Source organism: Dicentrarchus labrax, unplaced genomic scaffold (assembly GCF_905237075.1).
Source record: "Dicentrarchus labrax unplaced genomic scaffold, dlabrax2021, whole genome shotgun sequence".
Classification (NCBI taxonomy): Eukaryota; Metazoa; Chordata; class Actinopteri; family Moronidae; genus Dicentrarchus; species Dicentrarchus labrax.
This window is the reverse complement of record NW_026136739.1, coordinates 1-17,867: the sequence shown is the minus strand read 5'-3', so window position 1 is coordinate 17,867 and position 17,867 is coordinate 1. Positions and strand designations below refer to the sequence as shown.

Below are 17,867 nucleotides of genomic sequence, written 5' to 3'. Positions count from 1 at the left end.
TGCTGAGTAACTAATTACTTTTACAATGTGGTAACTGAGTTACTAACTCAATTACGTTTTGGGAGAAGTAATTTGTAACTATAACTAATTACTTTTTTAAAGTAAGATGCCCAACACTGATCATGAGAGATGTGTGTCAGCTAAAATCTCTGTGAAATGAAACCTCTGACCCTGTAGACACACAGCAAGTGCCATCGCCATGACAACCCTTGACTGCAGTTGGGAGCACAAAGCTTATTTATTTATTTGTCTATGTTTGTTTAAATTTTGTGCGATATCTATTTATTTTTATTACTATTATTATTATTATTTTATATATATATATATATATTTTTATTTTATTTTATTTTACTGAGGCAGGGGTTACCTTTCCCATGCAGGCCCAGAGGAGGTAGCTGGCTGTTGGGGGACAACCTGTCACCCACTGAACAGCTCCCAGACCCAACGGGAGAGAGCCTGTTCATGAATGAAGAGAAAATAAAAAGAGATGGGGTAGGACAGTGACAAATTAAAGAGGGGAATAAAGTGTAAATGTGTAGTGAAAAGAGAATGTGTGCTAATGTAGTTTTTGGTGAGTCACCTGTATGAAATAATGTATATTTGTCGTACGTGTATCCATATGTGAAGCTGCATGAAAAGTGATTCTGATCTGATGAACCTGATGTTGGTGAGCACAGTAAAACTCAACAGCAGTGCAGGTAAGACCAAGGGAAGATTAAAAAAGGAAAGGAAAAAAGAAGACAAAAAGTGGATAGTGTTAGAAGTATATTAATGGATGTTTTTTCATGATCAACCAACAAAATAAAGATATAAATAATATAAAATAATTCTGTATGCTGATTGTTAATTAATTATCTAACCAAAATTAATCGGACAAAAACAACCACAACAAAGTTGGAAATATTAATGAATAGTGATGTAAAGAGATAATAAGTATATTACGGGAATACAAAGCTGTAAACAACAACCTCTATAAGCAAATCAACTGTAACAAAGGAAATTAGTATTGATGGTGATCAGAACATCAGCGTGTGTAATAAAGATGGAAATAAATAAATATTAGTTATCGGTGCCAGGAGTGTGGATCTGTCTTATAAATGTCACACAGACAGACACACAGACAGACAGACAGACAGAGAGACAGACAGACAGACAGACAGACAGACACACAGACAGAGAGACAGACAGACAGACAGACAGACACACAGACAGACAGACAGACACACAGACAGACATTCTTCAACCTTTCAACCAAATCTTGACCACATTATGACATTTATTCATGCATCACAGATATAACAGTATATTTTACATTCTTAATCCTTTTGCCACTTCTCCAATAATTCAAACTCCTTTCTACACTTTAAATTAAATTTATTAATTCAGATGAAAAAAATTAGATCTCAATGTCAGTGGGACTTGATGTCCAGCGACGGGGGACATAATTAAATCCCACCCTGATGTTGACAGGATTAATACAGTTTATCCATTCCTATCTTATCTTAAATTTTTTTGCATTTTTGTTTGTATTTAAACACTTATGTACTCAGGTCTTATCAAGACTTACCTGATAAAATAAAGGTTTATATATAATCTCCTCAGTCTCCTGCTGCTGCTCCTAATACTTATTTTAGCCCACTACATCATGTGAAATGTGTTGTCAGTTTTGTTTGTTTTTGGGAATGAGGAAACACCAACTTCACAGAAGTGATGATGTTTGAGGAGGCAGGATTAAAGAAACAAGTCTGTTAACTCTGAGATGAGGGAAATTCCAGGAGCCAGTTGAATAAACTTAGTTTAACTATCTTGATCTTACTGCTGTTAAATTGTCAGCTTAGACTCGTCTAATTAAAGCTATATGTTGAATCATTTGAAAGTTAGTTGTATATATGTTTATTATTTTATTAATGACAAGAGCATCAGAAAAAAGAATCACCTATATATTAGATTATTTCTCTTGAGTATATTTGACTGCAGATCCAGACCAGATGAAAAATGTCTCAACATTTAAATTATTAGAAATTGTTGTTGCACTGCAAAGAAAGTTCACTATACATTACTACAGTGATTCAAGATTATCAGATTACATTTAAGATCAATTCAGTACAAGAATTGTTCAAGACAGCAAAAACCTGCATGATTATCAGAGTTTAAAGGAAAAGAGGAAGTGTTTCTGTCTTACATGGTGAAAAGCAGATGACCACTGAAGGTGGTATGGTGATTATAACTGTCAAACACCTTTGTATTAACCCACAGATGCAGAAACACAACATCTCCAACCTCTAGCAGCAGTGTAACCCCATTAGCAGAAGACCCATAATGGGATGGTTGATGTTCATATGCAATAAAAATGTGTTGTGAGTTCTTGACCAACACAGCTCCTGAAGGTTGAGCACCTCCTTGTGTTCCTATGTACCACTCGAAGTGGTAGGCTCCTCTCACTGGTGCAGTGAAAATACCTGTTGAACATTTGTTTTTAGTCTTTTTAAATGAAAATTCAACTGTTGCAACATTAGACATCAGCATAGGTAAAAATAACAGAGTTCAGGTACCTGTGTGTGGGTTGTAGGCCTTTCCAATGTTTGTGGGGACATGTTTGAAGATCAGAGTAGTTTGTTTGGGAAAGGGTCCGACATGTCCGCTGCCTGTAGCCAACAGAGAGGCTGAGAAAGCCACCTGCCCAACTGAGAGAGAGAGAGAGCAATATGTATACACCGATCAGCCACATTAAGAAGAAGAAGATATACTTTATTAATCCCCAATGGGGAAATTCTTTTTTCACTCTTACTTTACACACTGGCCTGAAATAAAATCATGCATATGGAGGGCTTATAGACATGCAAATGTGGAGAGATGGTGGAGTGATGGGCTGCCATGTAGGGACACTGTGAGCAGTTAGGGGTTGGGTACCTTGCTCAGGGGCACATCAGCAGTACACTGGAGGTCTAACTGACACCTCTCCAGATGTTCTGACCCAGTCGTCCATCACAATGTGGTTCTTGTCAAAGTCACTCAGATCCTCACGCTGCACATTTTTTCTGATTCTAACACTTCAACTCTGAGGACCAAATGTTCACTGTCTGCCTGATATACCCCCCCCACTGACAGGAGCCCTGATAACCAGATAATCAGTGTTATTCACTGTCAGTGCTCATAATGCTATAGCTGATTGGTGTGTGGGGTGGCGGGAAATTTTGATGTACCGCCACAAAACACGAATTCACTATAACTTGAGTGTACATTGTCCAATCGGCTCCACACTTCAAATGCTTGATAACAGTCCCGCCCTGAACACGTGTACAAGACAATATTCAGACATAGTGATAGCGCCACCTACTGGCAATAGGAAGTAAGCGCTGCACAGCGATTTTGAGCTGAGTTACGTGAAATGACCGTGCCAGTGACGATTTGTCGAATTCGCCGGATTCGCCACAAAACAGCACTCATAACTTCAGTGTGCAATGTCCAATCTCCAATAAACTTCATATATTCTGTAACAGTCTCGCCCTGAACACGTCCTCATAACTTCAGCGTACGTGGTCCAATCTCAATGAAACTTCACGTGTGTTACAACAGTCCCGCCCTGAACATGTCTACGTGACAACATTCAGACATAGTGATAGCGCCACCTACTGGCAACAGGAAGTAAGAGCTGCGTGGCGATTTTGAGCTAATTTACGTGAGATTTTCATGATGTGGGTCGCACGTGTAACGTCGGCACGCGACGTGGGCTGCAGCATGCCCCGAGTTGCGTGGAGTGCGAGGTCCCACCCAACGCTGCTTGCAGCTTTAATGTTTTTTTTTATTTTAGCATACATTAAATTTTGAACATATTTCAGATTTAAAAGATTTAAATATTGAATTGCTAATTTTGAAAAACAATCTCAAAATTAAAGCTGCAAGCAGCGTTGGGCGGGACCTCGCACTCCACGCAACTCGGGGCATGCTGCAGCCCACGTCGCGTGCCGTCGTAACACGTGCGGACCAAAACATGAAAATCTCACGTAAATTAGCTCAAAATCGACACGCAGCTCTTACTTCCTGTTGCCAGAAGGTGGTGCTATCACTATGTCTGAATGTTGTCATGTAGACATGTTCAAGGCGAGAATGTTATCAAACACGTGAAGTTTCATTAAGATTGGACCACGTACGCTGAAGTTATGAGGACACTGTCACTGGCACGCGGTTTGATGTACAGTCACAGCTCAACTTTTCAATCAGTTTGTAGGACGACAGAATTCAAAATCGACAAGATGCCACAGACACGCCGTTCAACGTACAGTCTAATAGCACAACTTTTAATGAGCACCATTTTTTGAGTGTACTCACAAATTTTGAAGCAGATCCGATAAATTTCCTAGGAGGAGTTCATTCAAATACAATGCGAAAAGTTCGCCAAAAGTGAAAATCAAAATCAAAATGGTGGCGATGGCCTGAAACTGTGCAAGATGCCTAAGGAAGACATGTGGAACTATGGACTCAAGCTTGGTTTCAATCAGACATACCAATGTGGAGAAATGGTCCACTTCCTTTTTTGACGAAAAATTCACAGGAAGTACTAATTTTATAACGTGCTGGTTTTTTGAAATGTCAAAATTCTTTTAATCACTTTTTTATTTTGAGGGTCCTCAGATGCTGCGTGAAAAATTTTGTGCGAATCAGACAAGCGCATGGGGGGAACACGGAAGAGTAGTTTATGAACATTTCGCGCTCTAGCGGAGAAAAATTCTAGGCGGAAGTGGGCGTGGCCTATATCGGAAGATTCAGCTCTATTCACCGAACGCCTGGATACATTTTGAATGTGCGACAAACTATGCAGAAGTTATTAGCCTAAGGGCATTTTTTATGATAGTAGCGCCACCTAGTGGCCAACCCGAAAACGACGCATAGAATATGCCCATTTTCACCAGGCCTGACAATTTTGCCAAATAAAATTGAGTTTTCGTATATGTTCAGGGGGGCAAAAATGAAGTCAAAGGGGGCTAAAAATAATAATAAGAAACATAACAAATACAATAGGGGCCTCCAGCGGTGGATGGCTCGGTCCCTAATAATTATCTCTAATCAAACTAATGTTTGACAGTTGAACATATGCATACTAGCTAGAAACATGGTTCTAGTTCTTATTCTGGCAGCATGTGTAAGAGATTATTTAATGTATTCCAACTTGGTGATAAATTATTGTACAGTTGCATCAGGACAAATACAACTTTAAATAGGTTAGAAATTAAAGAAGTTGGTCATCATGATTGAATTTTGTAAAATGAAATGTGCTATAAATCTCAAAGGAGCAGAAGCAGCTGGTAGAAATCATAAACACTTTCTCCAATACATGCACGTACTAATTATGGCAGCAGTTATCAGTTTCAATACTTGATATTATGGTATTTGAGAGTAAGTAATATTCTGGGAAATTACATTTTATACCACACAGTAGTAGTATTGGTGTTGTAAAGATACATTACATTTTTGTTATACAAATAATCAAACATGATGATTTCACACACACAGTACCTTTCAGCTGTTGCTTCAGCTTGTCAACCTCAGTCTCCTGCTTCTTTAACTCAGTCTCCTGCTTCTTTAACTCAGTCTCCTGCTGCTCCAGCTTTGCTGCATGCTCTGAAAAAGAGGAGAAATAAACTTGTTAATGTGATTTGTTTTGAATACTTTTTTTGCACTTTCTATGCTTTTGGATATGAACTGCTATGATATTGATTCCCTTGTAAAACAACAGTGGAAGGGTTCCTGATGTTATTCCTTCTCTCATTACCCGACATAATACTGTACCTTTATTCTCTCTTTGCAGCAATCTCATCTCAAACTTCTGTTGAGTCAAAGTAGCGGTCATCTCTCTCAGCACAGCATTGATGTCTTGTGGACAAGGCTGTTGCTTTGCAATCTGCTTATTCTGATCAGTGCAGCCAGAGCAGACCAGCAGCAGCAACGGGAAAATCACAGTGATCTTCATTGTCACACTGGCAGCTTACACAGGTGAACTGTGTCCTCTGTAGACCGGTGTGAGGTTTATGTAGTACAGCAAAAAGAGGCGTGAAGGTGAGGGAGGTGGACGTCACAGACAGAATATTTCCTTATCCCCATTTCACATGATTTATTCTCAGCCATTGTCAGAATGAGAATGTATATATATATGAGCCATTACAGAAATTAAGTGTTGTGTTGAGTGAAGAAGGAATGGGCACTGAGTTTATTTCCTCATACTACACTGTGACAGACTGGTTTCACTTAATGAACTGACAGCATTACTCAACAGAGGTGTGTTTTTGTTTTATAAAGTTAGACAGGTTTGGTCACCAGCCAACTTCACTGCACATCAGCCATTCAACACAAATTATGTCTCAACCTATGGATGAACCTTTGAGTCCATCAAGATCCTCAGTCCGCCCACTCTCAGTCACCTATCCCACCAGGAACAGCTGATGTCCAGCAACGGGGGACATAATTAAATCCCACCCTGATGTTGACAGGATCAATACAGTCTATCCATTCCTTATCTTCCCTTATACCTGATCTTATATATTTTAAGAATATATAAGATTATATATTTTATCTTATAAGTTTTGTTTGTACTTAAACACTTATGTACTCAGGTCTCTGTTGAAAATGACATCTCGATGTCAGTGGGACTTACCTGATAAAATAAAGGTTTATATATAATCTGCTCAGTCTCCTGCTGCTGCTCCTAATACTTATTTTAGCCCACTACATCATGTGAAATGTGTTGTCAGTTTGGTTTTTGGGAATGAGGAAACACCAACTTCACAGAAGTGATGATGTTTGAGGAGGCAGGATTAAAGAAATGAGTTTGTTGACCCTGAGATGATCAATGTAGTCTCCTGCCTCTCTAACTCAGACTTCTGCTGCTCCACTTCTTTCAGCTTTGCAGCATGTTCTGAAAAAGAGGATAAACCATTTGTGAGTGTGATTTCACTGCACCATTAGTTTCTTTGGAAATACTTTTGTAAGCATTCACAATTCAATTCAATTCAATTTTATTTGTATAATTCATAACAGAAGTTATCTCAGGACACTTTTCAAATAGAGCAGGTCTAGACCGAACTCTTTAAAACATTAATTACAGAGACCCAACAGTACCACCATGAGCAAGACCTTGGCGAGGGCAAGGAAAAACTGCCTGTTAAAAGGCAGAAACCTAGGACAGATCCTTCGGCTCTAGGTGGGTGGTTGTTGCCTCGACCAGTTGGGGTGAGAGAGGGAGAGAGAGAGAGACACAGACAGAGAGAGAGACAGACAGAGAGAGAGACAGACAGACAGACAGACTGGTGCACAGCAACAACAGTATTGGCAATGGCAATCTAGCAGGACCATGGCAGGAGGCTCTACCAGGATCGATAAGAACCTGCGAGACGAGAAAGCACAAGAACTCCGGGGAAGAAGTGAAGTTAGTAACATGCATTAATGGAACATGAATGAGTGCAGAAAGAGAGAGGAAGAGAGGAGCTCAGTGCACCATGGGAAATCCCCCGATAGTCTAGGCCTATAGCAGCATAACTAAGGGATGGTTCAGGACTCACCTGATCCAGCCCTAACTATAAGCTTTATCAAAGAGGAATGTCTCAAGCCTACTCTTAAATGTGGAGATGGTGTCTGCCTCCCGAACCACAACTGGAAGCTGGTTCCACAGGAGAGGAGCTTGGTAACTGAAGGCTCTGGCTCCTGTTCTACTTTTAGAGACTATAGGAACCACAAGTAGCCCAGCATTCAGAGAACATAGTGTTCTAGTGGGGTAATAGGGTACTATGAGCTCTTTAAGATATGAAGGGGCCTGACCATGAAGAGCTTTATAGGTGAGGAGGAGGATTTTAAATTCTATTCTACATTTTACAGGGAGCCAATGCAGAGAAGCTAGTACAGGAGAGATGTGATCTCAATTTCTAGTTCCTGTCAGTACTCGTGCTGCAGCGTTCTGAATTAATTGGAGCATTTTAATGGACTTATTGGGGCAACCTGATAATAAAGAGTTGCAGTAATCCAGCCTTGAAGTAACAAATGCATGGATTCGTTTTTCTGCATTTGTCTGTGATAGGATGTGTCTAATTTTTGTAATATTACGTAAATGAAAGAAGGCAGTCCTAGAGGTCTGCTTCATGTGGGAATTAAAAGACAAATCCTGATCAAAGATAACTCCAAGATTCCTGTCAGTGGTACTAGAGGCCAAGGTAATGCCATCTAGAGTAACAATATGAAAGTTAATGGAGTGATTCCTAATAATGTTGCCTAAAGGGAGCATATACAAAGTAAATAGTATTGGTCCAAGTACAGAACCTTGTGGAACTCCATGACTAACTGTAGTATTTATTGAAGATTCATCGTTAACATGTACAACCTGTGAACGATCTGATAAATATGACTTAAACCAGCTGGTTCAGGGTGTGTGACGCACATCTCTGATGTGGCGGCAACGTGATCACAGTATCATCTTCATCACCACCATCATCATCAGAAACAACACGGGTCTGCAAGGCCTCACTGATGTCACTGATGTCAGTAAACGTCACCTCATCCTCGTCATCATCAGAGTCATCCCGCTCCACTAGCTGATACATTTTGAAGGCCTTTACAAAATTTGAGCCATTATCTGTGACTGTTGTGTTGATTTTTAATGATATCCCATATGAGGAGTAGATATGATCAAGCTCTGTTGCAATTTGGTCGTATGTATGGTGTCCCTTGAACCTCCTGCGTGCCAGGGCTGCCTCACCTCGCTCCATGCTTTGCGGATTTATCCAATGTGCCGTTACGCCTAGATAGCTCTTGTTACATGCAGTCCATATGTCTGCTGTGGTAGACACATATTCTAACTTCTCAAACGTTTGTTTGAGCTCCACATTCATTTGAGTATATTGGGCGTCTATATAGTTCGAAAACGTCTTTCTACACGGTAGGGCTACCCCTCCTCTGACCGGTATTTTGGCAACTAGTGCCCTTAATGAGTCCGACTCAACCGTAGATAATGGCAGCATATCCTCCACTACATACCTGGCTACCAGTTTGTTCAGTTCCGTCTGAGACAAAACATGTGGTGGCAGGGCCTTAAAATCAAGCTTCAGTTGCTTGGGTTTTGTGGCACTGTCTCCTTCTCCTTCGGTGGTCTTGGCCACTAATTTCGTGGAAGCATGCAATGTTGAAAGATGTTTGAGTAAGTTTGAATTACTTGACACCGACGTGGATAGGAACTTTTGCCCAGGGCTTAATGTGCATTTCACGAAGACATTTGTTGCTTTGATTTCTTGGAGTGAAAAGTAATGGCTATACTTCCATTTAGAGAAGGCTACTTTTTGATTATTTGGGCTCGCCATACCTGTCTCTCATTGACTGACTTGCTTGTGTTGTTCGTTGTGTGTCCGACTATGCGTGCTTTCGAACACCGACCAACTGTACCTCTGATTGGCTTACCATGAAATTTTACTCAACCTCAGCCAATCGTCAGCATTTATGCGTTTGTCTCGTCCACTGCCCACTAACCAAGGAAGAACAGTGAAAAAAAGTTTTTGCCTCTCGGCTCAGAGATCTAGTTGGTCTGATGAAAAAAACAGCTTCAATTATTGTAACGCGCTGCATTTTTTGGCAGTAACGGTAACGGCGTTATTAAGATGGGAAGAGTAATCAATTAGATTACTTGTTACTGAAAAAAAGTAACGCCGTTAGTAACACCGTTATTTATAACGCTGTTATTCCCATCACTGCTGATATCATAGAAGAATACTAACAATCCAGTGATAGTTGTCTGTATATCCATATATAACAAACAGGAATAGCTAATAATAATATAATAATAATAATGCCAGTTTGACAAAATGTAAAGATATTTCTGCTGGAAAAAAACACTGAATTTGGCTTTTACTCTTAGTGTCAGTCCTTGACTGCAAGAGAGAGCCAACATATTCTTTATAAATGCTCATGCTCAAACATACGCTGCAGTATTTTAAAAACATTTTCAGACTTTTTTGACAAGCGTATTTATTTCAAGCATCGTACAGTGTTCTACAGGACGATGAGAAAATCAACAACTACATGTTCACAGAATCTAATGCTAACTGAATATCACACAGCAACTCATGTTGGGGATCTGAATAACTCAGGTCACCACTCTGTGAATGATATCATGAGAATTATATTGCTGTTCTGCATGCTGTCAGTTTTTAACCAGTGATTAAGATAAAGCATTTCACTGAGAAGGGACATTTTGTGTATGCAGCAGAGACAAACAGGAAATAAAGTTTTGTTTTGTGTGAAAGAGAAATGGGCACTGATTGTAATCAGTTTCTGCATACTTCTTGCACAGTAGCATACTGGTTCCTGTTACAGACACATAAATAATTAAGAAACAATACAATAGTACAATTGTGAGAATACAACTGTAATTATCTCATCATCCATCCATCAATTTTCTTCCACTTATCCGGGTTCAGGTCGCGGTGGCAGCAGGCTAAGCAAGGTAGACCAGATGTCCTTCTCCCCAGCAACGTTTACCAGCTCCTCCTTCTGAGGTAACCACAGGCCAGAAGAGATATTTAATCCCTCCAGCAAACCTCCAAAGGAAGGCGTCCTAATGAGCTCCTTGGACCACCTCAGTACTTTTCACACAAACAAAATATAACTTGTTGTAGAACTTTGTATTTGATACAAACAATAAACTGATCTGATCTGAGTTTGCTCTTATGTCCGGCAGTGATTACAGGAACTATTGAGTAAGAGCTTGTGGTGTTGCTACATTTATGGTTACTGCAAGGACTGAGCTAGTAGTGCTGTGAAGGGTAGTGGAGAGTGTAGCTAACTCATTTTGGGTTAGTCAAATTGTTCATGTGGTGCAGAATGGTGATACTCCATCCTGCTTAAAAGAGTCATAGCACTCCCATAAAAGATTGAAATTGTAAAACAAAAAAAGTATACTGTGACAAATTATAAAGAGGTGCTCATCAAAATGAAATACAATAATACTGACATGAGAAATTGTTATGTAATAAAATAGAATAGAATGCATTCTATAAAAGCTGATATTATTCCATTTTAGACATTAAGTAGCCTCAATAGTGGTCTGAAAACATATTCAAGGAATTGTTGAAAGATACATGGGCCTAATATGTATCTAAGTTAGAAAATTATACTTATACATAATATTCAATTCAAAATAAGAAATAAAATAGTCTAAATTCTTATTTGCAATAAAATAAAAAAGGTGTATTTCTCATTGATAAGTGAGGTATCACTAAAACATTTTGATAATAATCACTAAACACACAATTATCTATCCGTCTCATTTCCTGCAAACATTCTTTTACGTAAAGGTGCTGCGACAATTCAATTCAATTAAATTTTATTTGTATAGCACCAATTCATAACAGAAGTTATCTCAGGATACTTAGAGAGTGAGAGAGAGAGAGAGAGAAAGACAGACAGACAGAGTGCCAAAATTATGAGCAGAAGCAGTGAGCAAATTAAGATTATAAAATCAAAGCGTCACAGCAGAGCTTTGGATTTACCAGTAGATCTACATTTCAACCCTTATCTATGGCCATGACCTTTGGACAGTGACAGAAAGAATGTGTTCAGTCCTACATGTCGACTTTTGCTGTCTCTAAATAAAATACAATAAAATATGATAAAAGCATAATAAATACACACACTATATAAAATAAAGTGGAATTATGTATAACGGTATAACTGTACATGTCCAATGTTTCAAGGTATTGTGCAAAAAAGAGTTGTGCTTAACAGTTTAATAGTTAGCAGTCTCAATTAGTGGAGATTGGAAGTACTGGGTGCTGTGGTTGTTGAGGCTGGAGGTACTGGGAGCTGTGGTTGAGGTGGTTGGAGGTAATGGGTGCTGTGGCGTTATGGTGTCTGATGGCTGATGGTATAAATGAGCCTGCAAAGCGTTTTGAGGCTCAGGGGTTGGTGAGTCTGTGCCTGAAAGTGCTCCAAAAAAAAAAGATGCTGGAACACTCCTGGTTAATGTCCTCTGGTCCTCTGGTCTTCTTGGTCCGGGTCCTCGAGAGCTGCCGTCTCACCTGGCCTCTTTATGATTGGGTATCAGACTAGTTGTAAATTAAGACATTTCCAACTTTCCATTTGTGACATTGGAGTCATGCAAAGGTCAGCACAGGCTTCTGAGGCAAAGTTTGTCAAATCACTGGACAGATCAAGAATTCTTCCTCATCACGTCATAACCATCCTTATCACGCTACAAAGCAGAAAAAACATGGATGATAGCTGGATAAGATAATTACAGCCATATTCTCACAGTTGTATTATATTTATTAAATGTTTTTTGTGTCTGTAACAGGAACCAGTACAATACCAGAAGTATACGGAAATAGATTAAAATCAGTACCTATTGACCGTGCACAAAAAAACAAAACTGTATTTCCTGCACATGGGTCTGCTGCACACACAAAATGTCCCTCCTAAGTGAAATCACTGGGCTCAATGAGTGCGCAATAACTGACAGTCTGCAGACTGCAATATCATTGTGTCAAATAAAAACATTAACATCTGTCTTTCATATTAAAGCCTCTGTAGAAGATATAAACAGCTCATTCTAAGGTAACGAAAACACAATGACTCTTATTTTCAAGTGATTATAAACGAATGAAAACATACCTATGAATATTATATTCCATTTCTGCTTATAGATCCTCTTCAATGTTACACACTGGAGCTTTAATGTGTGTTGTAAAATGAACTGCATTGGTAAATGGACTGTGTTTAGCGCTCTTCTACCAACCCCTCACGAGCTTCACAACACATGCCAACATTGACCCATTAACACATTCTGATGGCAGAGCGGCAAGGTGCCGACCTGCTCATTGGGAGTGGTTAGTGGTCTAGTGGTTAAAAAAGTGTAAAAGTTTCTGTGTGCTAGCTCTTTTGCATTAAGCTAGTGGCTCAGAGAGGCTAACTCTTGTTGGGAAGTGTCAGACTAAGGCTACGTAGCAGGCCACAGTCTGCAGAGTTGGTGACAAAAGCTGCCATGAGTCGATCAGCAATACTAGTAAATACTAGTAAATAATTCTTGCTGTAAGATTAGATGAGTGATTAGATAATTGTTGTGATTGAATTGTGAAATATTTTCTTCAGAAACTTGATTAGCTAAATTGTTTGAAACAGTTTTCAGCTTCTGTAACAATAAATAGTTTTTAACTGTTTTCTTCAGAGATAAATGTTTCTGTGATTTCGTCACTTTTTTGGTGAAAAGTCAAAATTAGCAATTCAATATTTTAACATGTTCATTCTGAAAGTATGTTTGTAATATAAAATCTACCTAATGTGGTGGATAGAACACAAATACAAAGAACAGTCACAGTGGGGTATCCACAGACTGTAATATATATACAATGCTACCGCTCTCTCTCAGTCAAACAGGTGGCTTTCTGTGTTTGATACAGGCAGCGCACCCTTTTCCACGATCATTTTCTTCAGACATGTTGTCACAAACATTGGAAATACCTACAACCCACACACAGGTACCTGAACTCAGCTACGTCGATATCTAATGTTGAAACAGTTGAATTCAAGTGACTCAAAACAAATCAGAGCTGATTTGCTTCAGATTCCATTTTCCAGACAAAGTTTTTAAGATAAAGCAGAAATATGAAAAGAAGAGACTAATATCTTAGCTTGAAGGGCTCACACAGGCAGGTAAGGGTATGTACAGAAACTAATAAACGGTTTTGGTGGCCATGCTTGCTCTTGAACACAGACAGTGGTCTGTGGGATACTGCTGGTTGAGGCAGTCTGAAAGAGCTCTGACTGACATCCAGAGATGATCACAAATTAATCAAAAGTATCTTATTACAAATTACAAATACTCACTCATCAAATGCAAAGTAAATATGTATTTGATTAAAATTCAAGTCATTTGTAATTTGAAAAATGCATTTTATATACACGGATAATATTACCGATGTATTAAAAGTAATAAATAGAAGTGCAGTGGACTTAGTGAATTTGAACCCTAATCCATTATTATTGTATATATTTTGTATTTTATTATATTTTGTATTTTATTATATTTTTATTCTCTTTCTTTACTCATTGCACTACATTCCCTTGTGCTGCTCTGCCAGATCTAAATTTCTCCTACAGGGGATCAATAAAGGAACATCTCAACTTATCGATTGCAAAAGACACAAAACATGTTTGGTTACGCAGTTATTCACACACACACACACACACACACACACACACACACACACACACACACACACACACACTACTTTGACAGTACAAATGTAAGACGTAGTTTAACCAAATTTAGAGAAAATCAGGTGAATTTTAAGGGTGGTTTTATTGAGATGAACAGTAGCCGAAACCAATTCTGCAGTTGCCATTGCAGAAGAAGAAGTGACTTAAAAAAAAAGAAGAAAAAGCTCCAGTCGAAGCTCAAACGATGGAAAACATGATGGAAAAATGACATTTCTGTTCATTTACTGCTCCACAGTTTTATATTTGTATTTTTGGCATTTTGTTTCTGACCTCTGCATCACTACTAAGGATTTTTTTTTCTGTCATTCATTTTCACCTAACAGCAGTAAACACCACCATCTACTGGCTGACATTGGGTATTAATATAGGGAACTCATTATTAATAAATTCACTGGAATAACTACCAAAAAGATAATGACACAATAAAATAGTTTACACCTTCATACAGCTTGTCCCACATGCAAAACTGGCCTGTCATGCTACAGTGAGGATGGGATTGGTGTGGGGTTTAGGGTGTCTGTGGGTGGAGGTTGAGCATTTATTTGAATTCCCTATGAAACAGTATCTGGCTGACATATGGTCCAAATCAGAAGCTAGGAACTGTATTGGCTGAATGTTACAAATCCTATGATAGGATGGTGTTCAGTTAAGGTGCCATAAATTGACTTGAATGAAAAAATCCATCATCATCATCACAACACGTAGCTCTGTGGGCCAAGGGGGAGGTGGGACAGGGGCCGCAAGTGTCATCCACGGACAAGTCCCACCCCCGCATGGTGACCGACAGACAGGAGCACCAGGACAGACCCACCATGGGAAGGAAGAAACAGGTCTTCCTCCTGCTGCTGTAGAATCCACACAACACTAAATGTGCAATAGAACACCACAAGGTAAAACTCAAAACACCAGTTTGACAACAATCGCAATGCACATTCATATTATCTTTATAAGCACCTCTCTTATTCTGTCCTTTCGTATGTTGCCAAACTGCAATTTCCCCATTCGGACAAATAAAGGTTTTCTATCTATCTTATCTGTCATCATCTGTATTGCAGATTACTACTGATAAGTGAAGATCCTGAGACAAGAAAAGAAGAAAAACAAAGTTGATGCACAAATCTGTTTTTGGTTTCTTGGACTCTTCTCTAATCTTTGTTTTTCAGTAAAATATTAGATGATTTCCCCTCGTTGATCACAAGAGGAAGAAGCACAGGCTCCAAATAGTGGGTTTATGGTTACAAAAGTATTTTTAAAAATAATATACATAATTTTAACAATAACTTTATAATTGATAACATACTGACTTGTAATACAAAATGTGGTGATTCCTGTAGAGAATGATGACCCCCAGTGTTACCATGATATATTTGATTTTCTGCTTTCAATATGTTGATATGTAAAGTTAAAAATAATGAATAAATGTCCACACGTAGTATTACAATTATATGTTTATTCTTCGAATCAAATGACAAGAGAATCAGAAAAATCTAATCACTTTGAAATCTGAAAGAATGTCAAACCTGTATATGATTATTATATATGAAGAAATATACCACTAGATTCTTAGGATTTATTGCCATTACAAGGCTGCCAACTTTTCACTTTAGTTTGGAGGGAGAACTGGTATCAGCGAGGTCAGTTACGTTTTATCAGTAGGCCCTCTGTATTACCCACTGCAGAGGTCAGGGTCATTACTTCTCCACCTCAATGAATTTTGTTTAAAAAAAGCCAAATTAACAATTTAAATAAGCTTCTGAAGCATATTATGCATTGTTTTAATTTATTCATCACTTTTTATTTCCAATGACAAAGTTACTGTTGAGGATTGGATTTTCTTCAAATGGTTTAAAGGATGTGAGGTTTATTTGCACTGAGCGCCGTCTCTCCCCCACTTCCCTACAGTGTCAACTGTGTGCAACACTACCTCAGGTTAGCTTATGAATGGAAACAACGGACACCCACCACAACAAGTCCACAGTCAAAACTAAGATTATTGCAAAGCTTGTGGAATATGAGCGTTTCTTCAGGCTTCTGAGTCTCCACACGTGGCTTTCCACTGATTTGCAGAAACACTGTGTGGTTTTTATTGACAATTTTAATCTTTTATGGGAGCATTATGACTCTTTCAAGCAGGATGGCATCCATCTCAATCTTCAAGGATCACAGCTACACTCTAAAAACCCATGCTCTGGTCTCTTGGTTCAGAGAGAGGACAGGACCAGTCATCAAAGACAGGACCACAGCAGTCATATATTGGTGGTGATTAAAGTTAAATATTCCTCAAGGTAATTAACATTGAGGTGATCTTAATGCTAGGTAATTTTCTTTCAAAATCATAGACCGTTTAATCTAAGTTGTAGAGCTTTGCTAAGAGCGTTATGGTGTTTGTTTTAGTTTAGATGCAGGACGTTACTGACTCTCTTCGAACCACATCATCTTGCACCACATGAACAATCAGCATACCATTGACCAGCTGACTAAGCCCACATGAATCAGTTGCACTTAACTACCCAGAGCACCACAAGCTCAGCACCACAAGCTCCCCCAGTACCCATAAAATAACACCCCAAGCCCACCAATACATCCGTAATCACGCCAGAATAACAGCAGGTTACAAACGGTGGTGTTGTAATATCCATGGGTGTGGAAGCACGCATTATATTTTTTATGTATGAAAATTGTTGGTGGTCTCTGTAACTGATTAGGATGCCTCCTGGGCACCTTTTTTTAGAGGTTTTTCCGTATTAGTCCAACTGGGAAGAGACCCTGAGGGTAGACCCAGAACTTGCTGGAGGGATTAAATATCTCTTCTGGCCTGTGAATACCTCAGATGGAGGAGCTGGTAAACATTGCTGGGGAGAAGGACATCTGGTCTACCTTGCTTAGTGTGATATTCAGTTAGCATTAGATTCTGTGAACATGGACATATATGTTTGATATATACATATATCAAACATATGGACACATGATTGTAATTCACAATCTTATTCAGGAATTCTCTGTTATAGACTTTAAATTATCTATTTGGATCTTGGCTCAGTAGCATTCAATGACTGTATTTACAATCAGCTACTTCAACAAATATAGTAAATTCACTGAAATGCAATTCAAACATGTTCACACTATTTGATTTTATTTAATTTATTTGGCTTCTCAAATATATACATCTATACCATGTCCAACAATGTGACTAAAACATATTCATTCAAAATGTCAAAGATAATGAAACAAAAAAGTAAAAAAAAAAAAAAAAAACTAATTCCATTGTGGTCTTCTTTCCAGGACACTACGACGGCAAGGAAAAACTTCCTTTTAAGAGACAGAAACCTCGGTCAGACCCCGACTCTAGGTGAGAGAGAGAGAGAGAGAGAGAGAAAGAGAGAGAGAGAGGTGCACAACAACTATACTGGTAGAAATGACTGATGATGATGAATACGATAATGATGATGAAGATGAAGAAGATGATGACGACTACGACAATAGCCATAACAATGGGGGATGAATAATAACAACAATAGTAATAAAAATAATTGTAATAATAATAATAATAATAAGATAATAACAATAATATCATTAATATTAGCAGTGGGAGTCAAGCAGGAGGCTCCACCAGGATCCAT

General features: G+C 38.7%; 1 protein-coding gene across 8 annotated transcripts in view; it reads right to left on the bottom strand.

Annotated features, from left to right (window-relative positions):
- Positions 1-6,027, bottom strand: part of LOC127359585 (complement C1q-like protein 2) — a 75,145-nt gene extending 69,118 nt beyond the window's left edge. Inside the window, exons 1-4 of one of the 8 annotated variants that reach the window (XR_007882663.1) lie at positions 5,788-6,022; positions 5,515-5,619; positions 2,553-2,684; positions 2,281-2,459 (exon numbers count right to left, since the gene is read on the bottom strand). Coding sequence is in view for 7 of the 8 variants with exons in the window: in XM_051393508.1 (XP_051249468.1) it covers positions 2,281-2,459; positions 2,553-2,684; positions 5,515-5,619; positions 5,788-5,968 (597 nt within the window). In the remaining variant the exon portion in view is untranslated. Of the gene's footprint in view, positions 1-2,280; positions 2,460-2,552; positions 2,685-5,514; positions 5,620-5,787 lie in introns of all 8 variants that reach the window. The other 7 variants (XM_051393508.1, XM_051393511.1, XM_051393510.1 and 4 more) reach the window with 7 other exon arrangements.
- Positions 6,028-17,867: the final 11,840 nt, after the last annotated feature.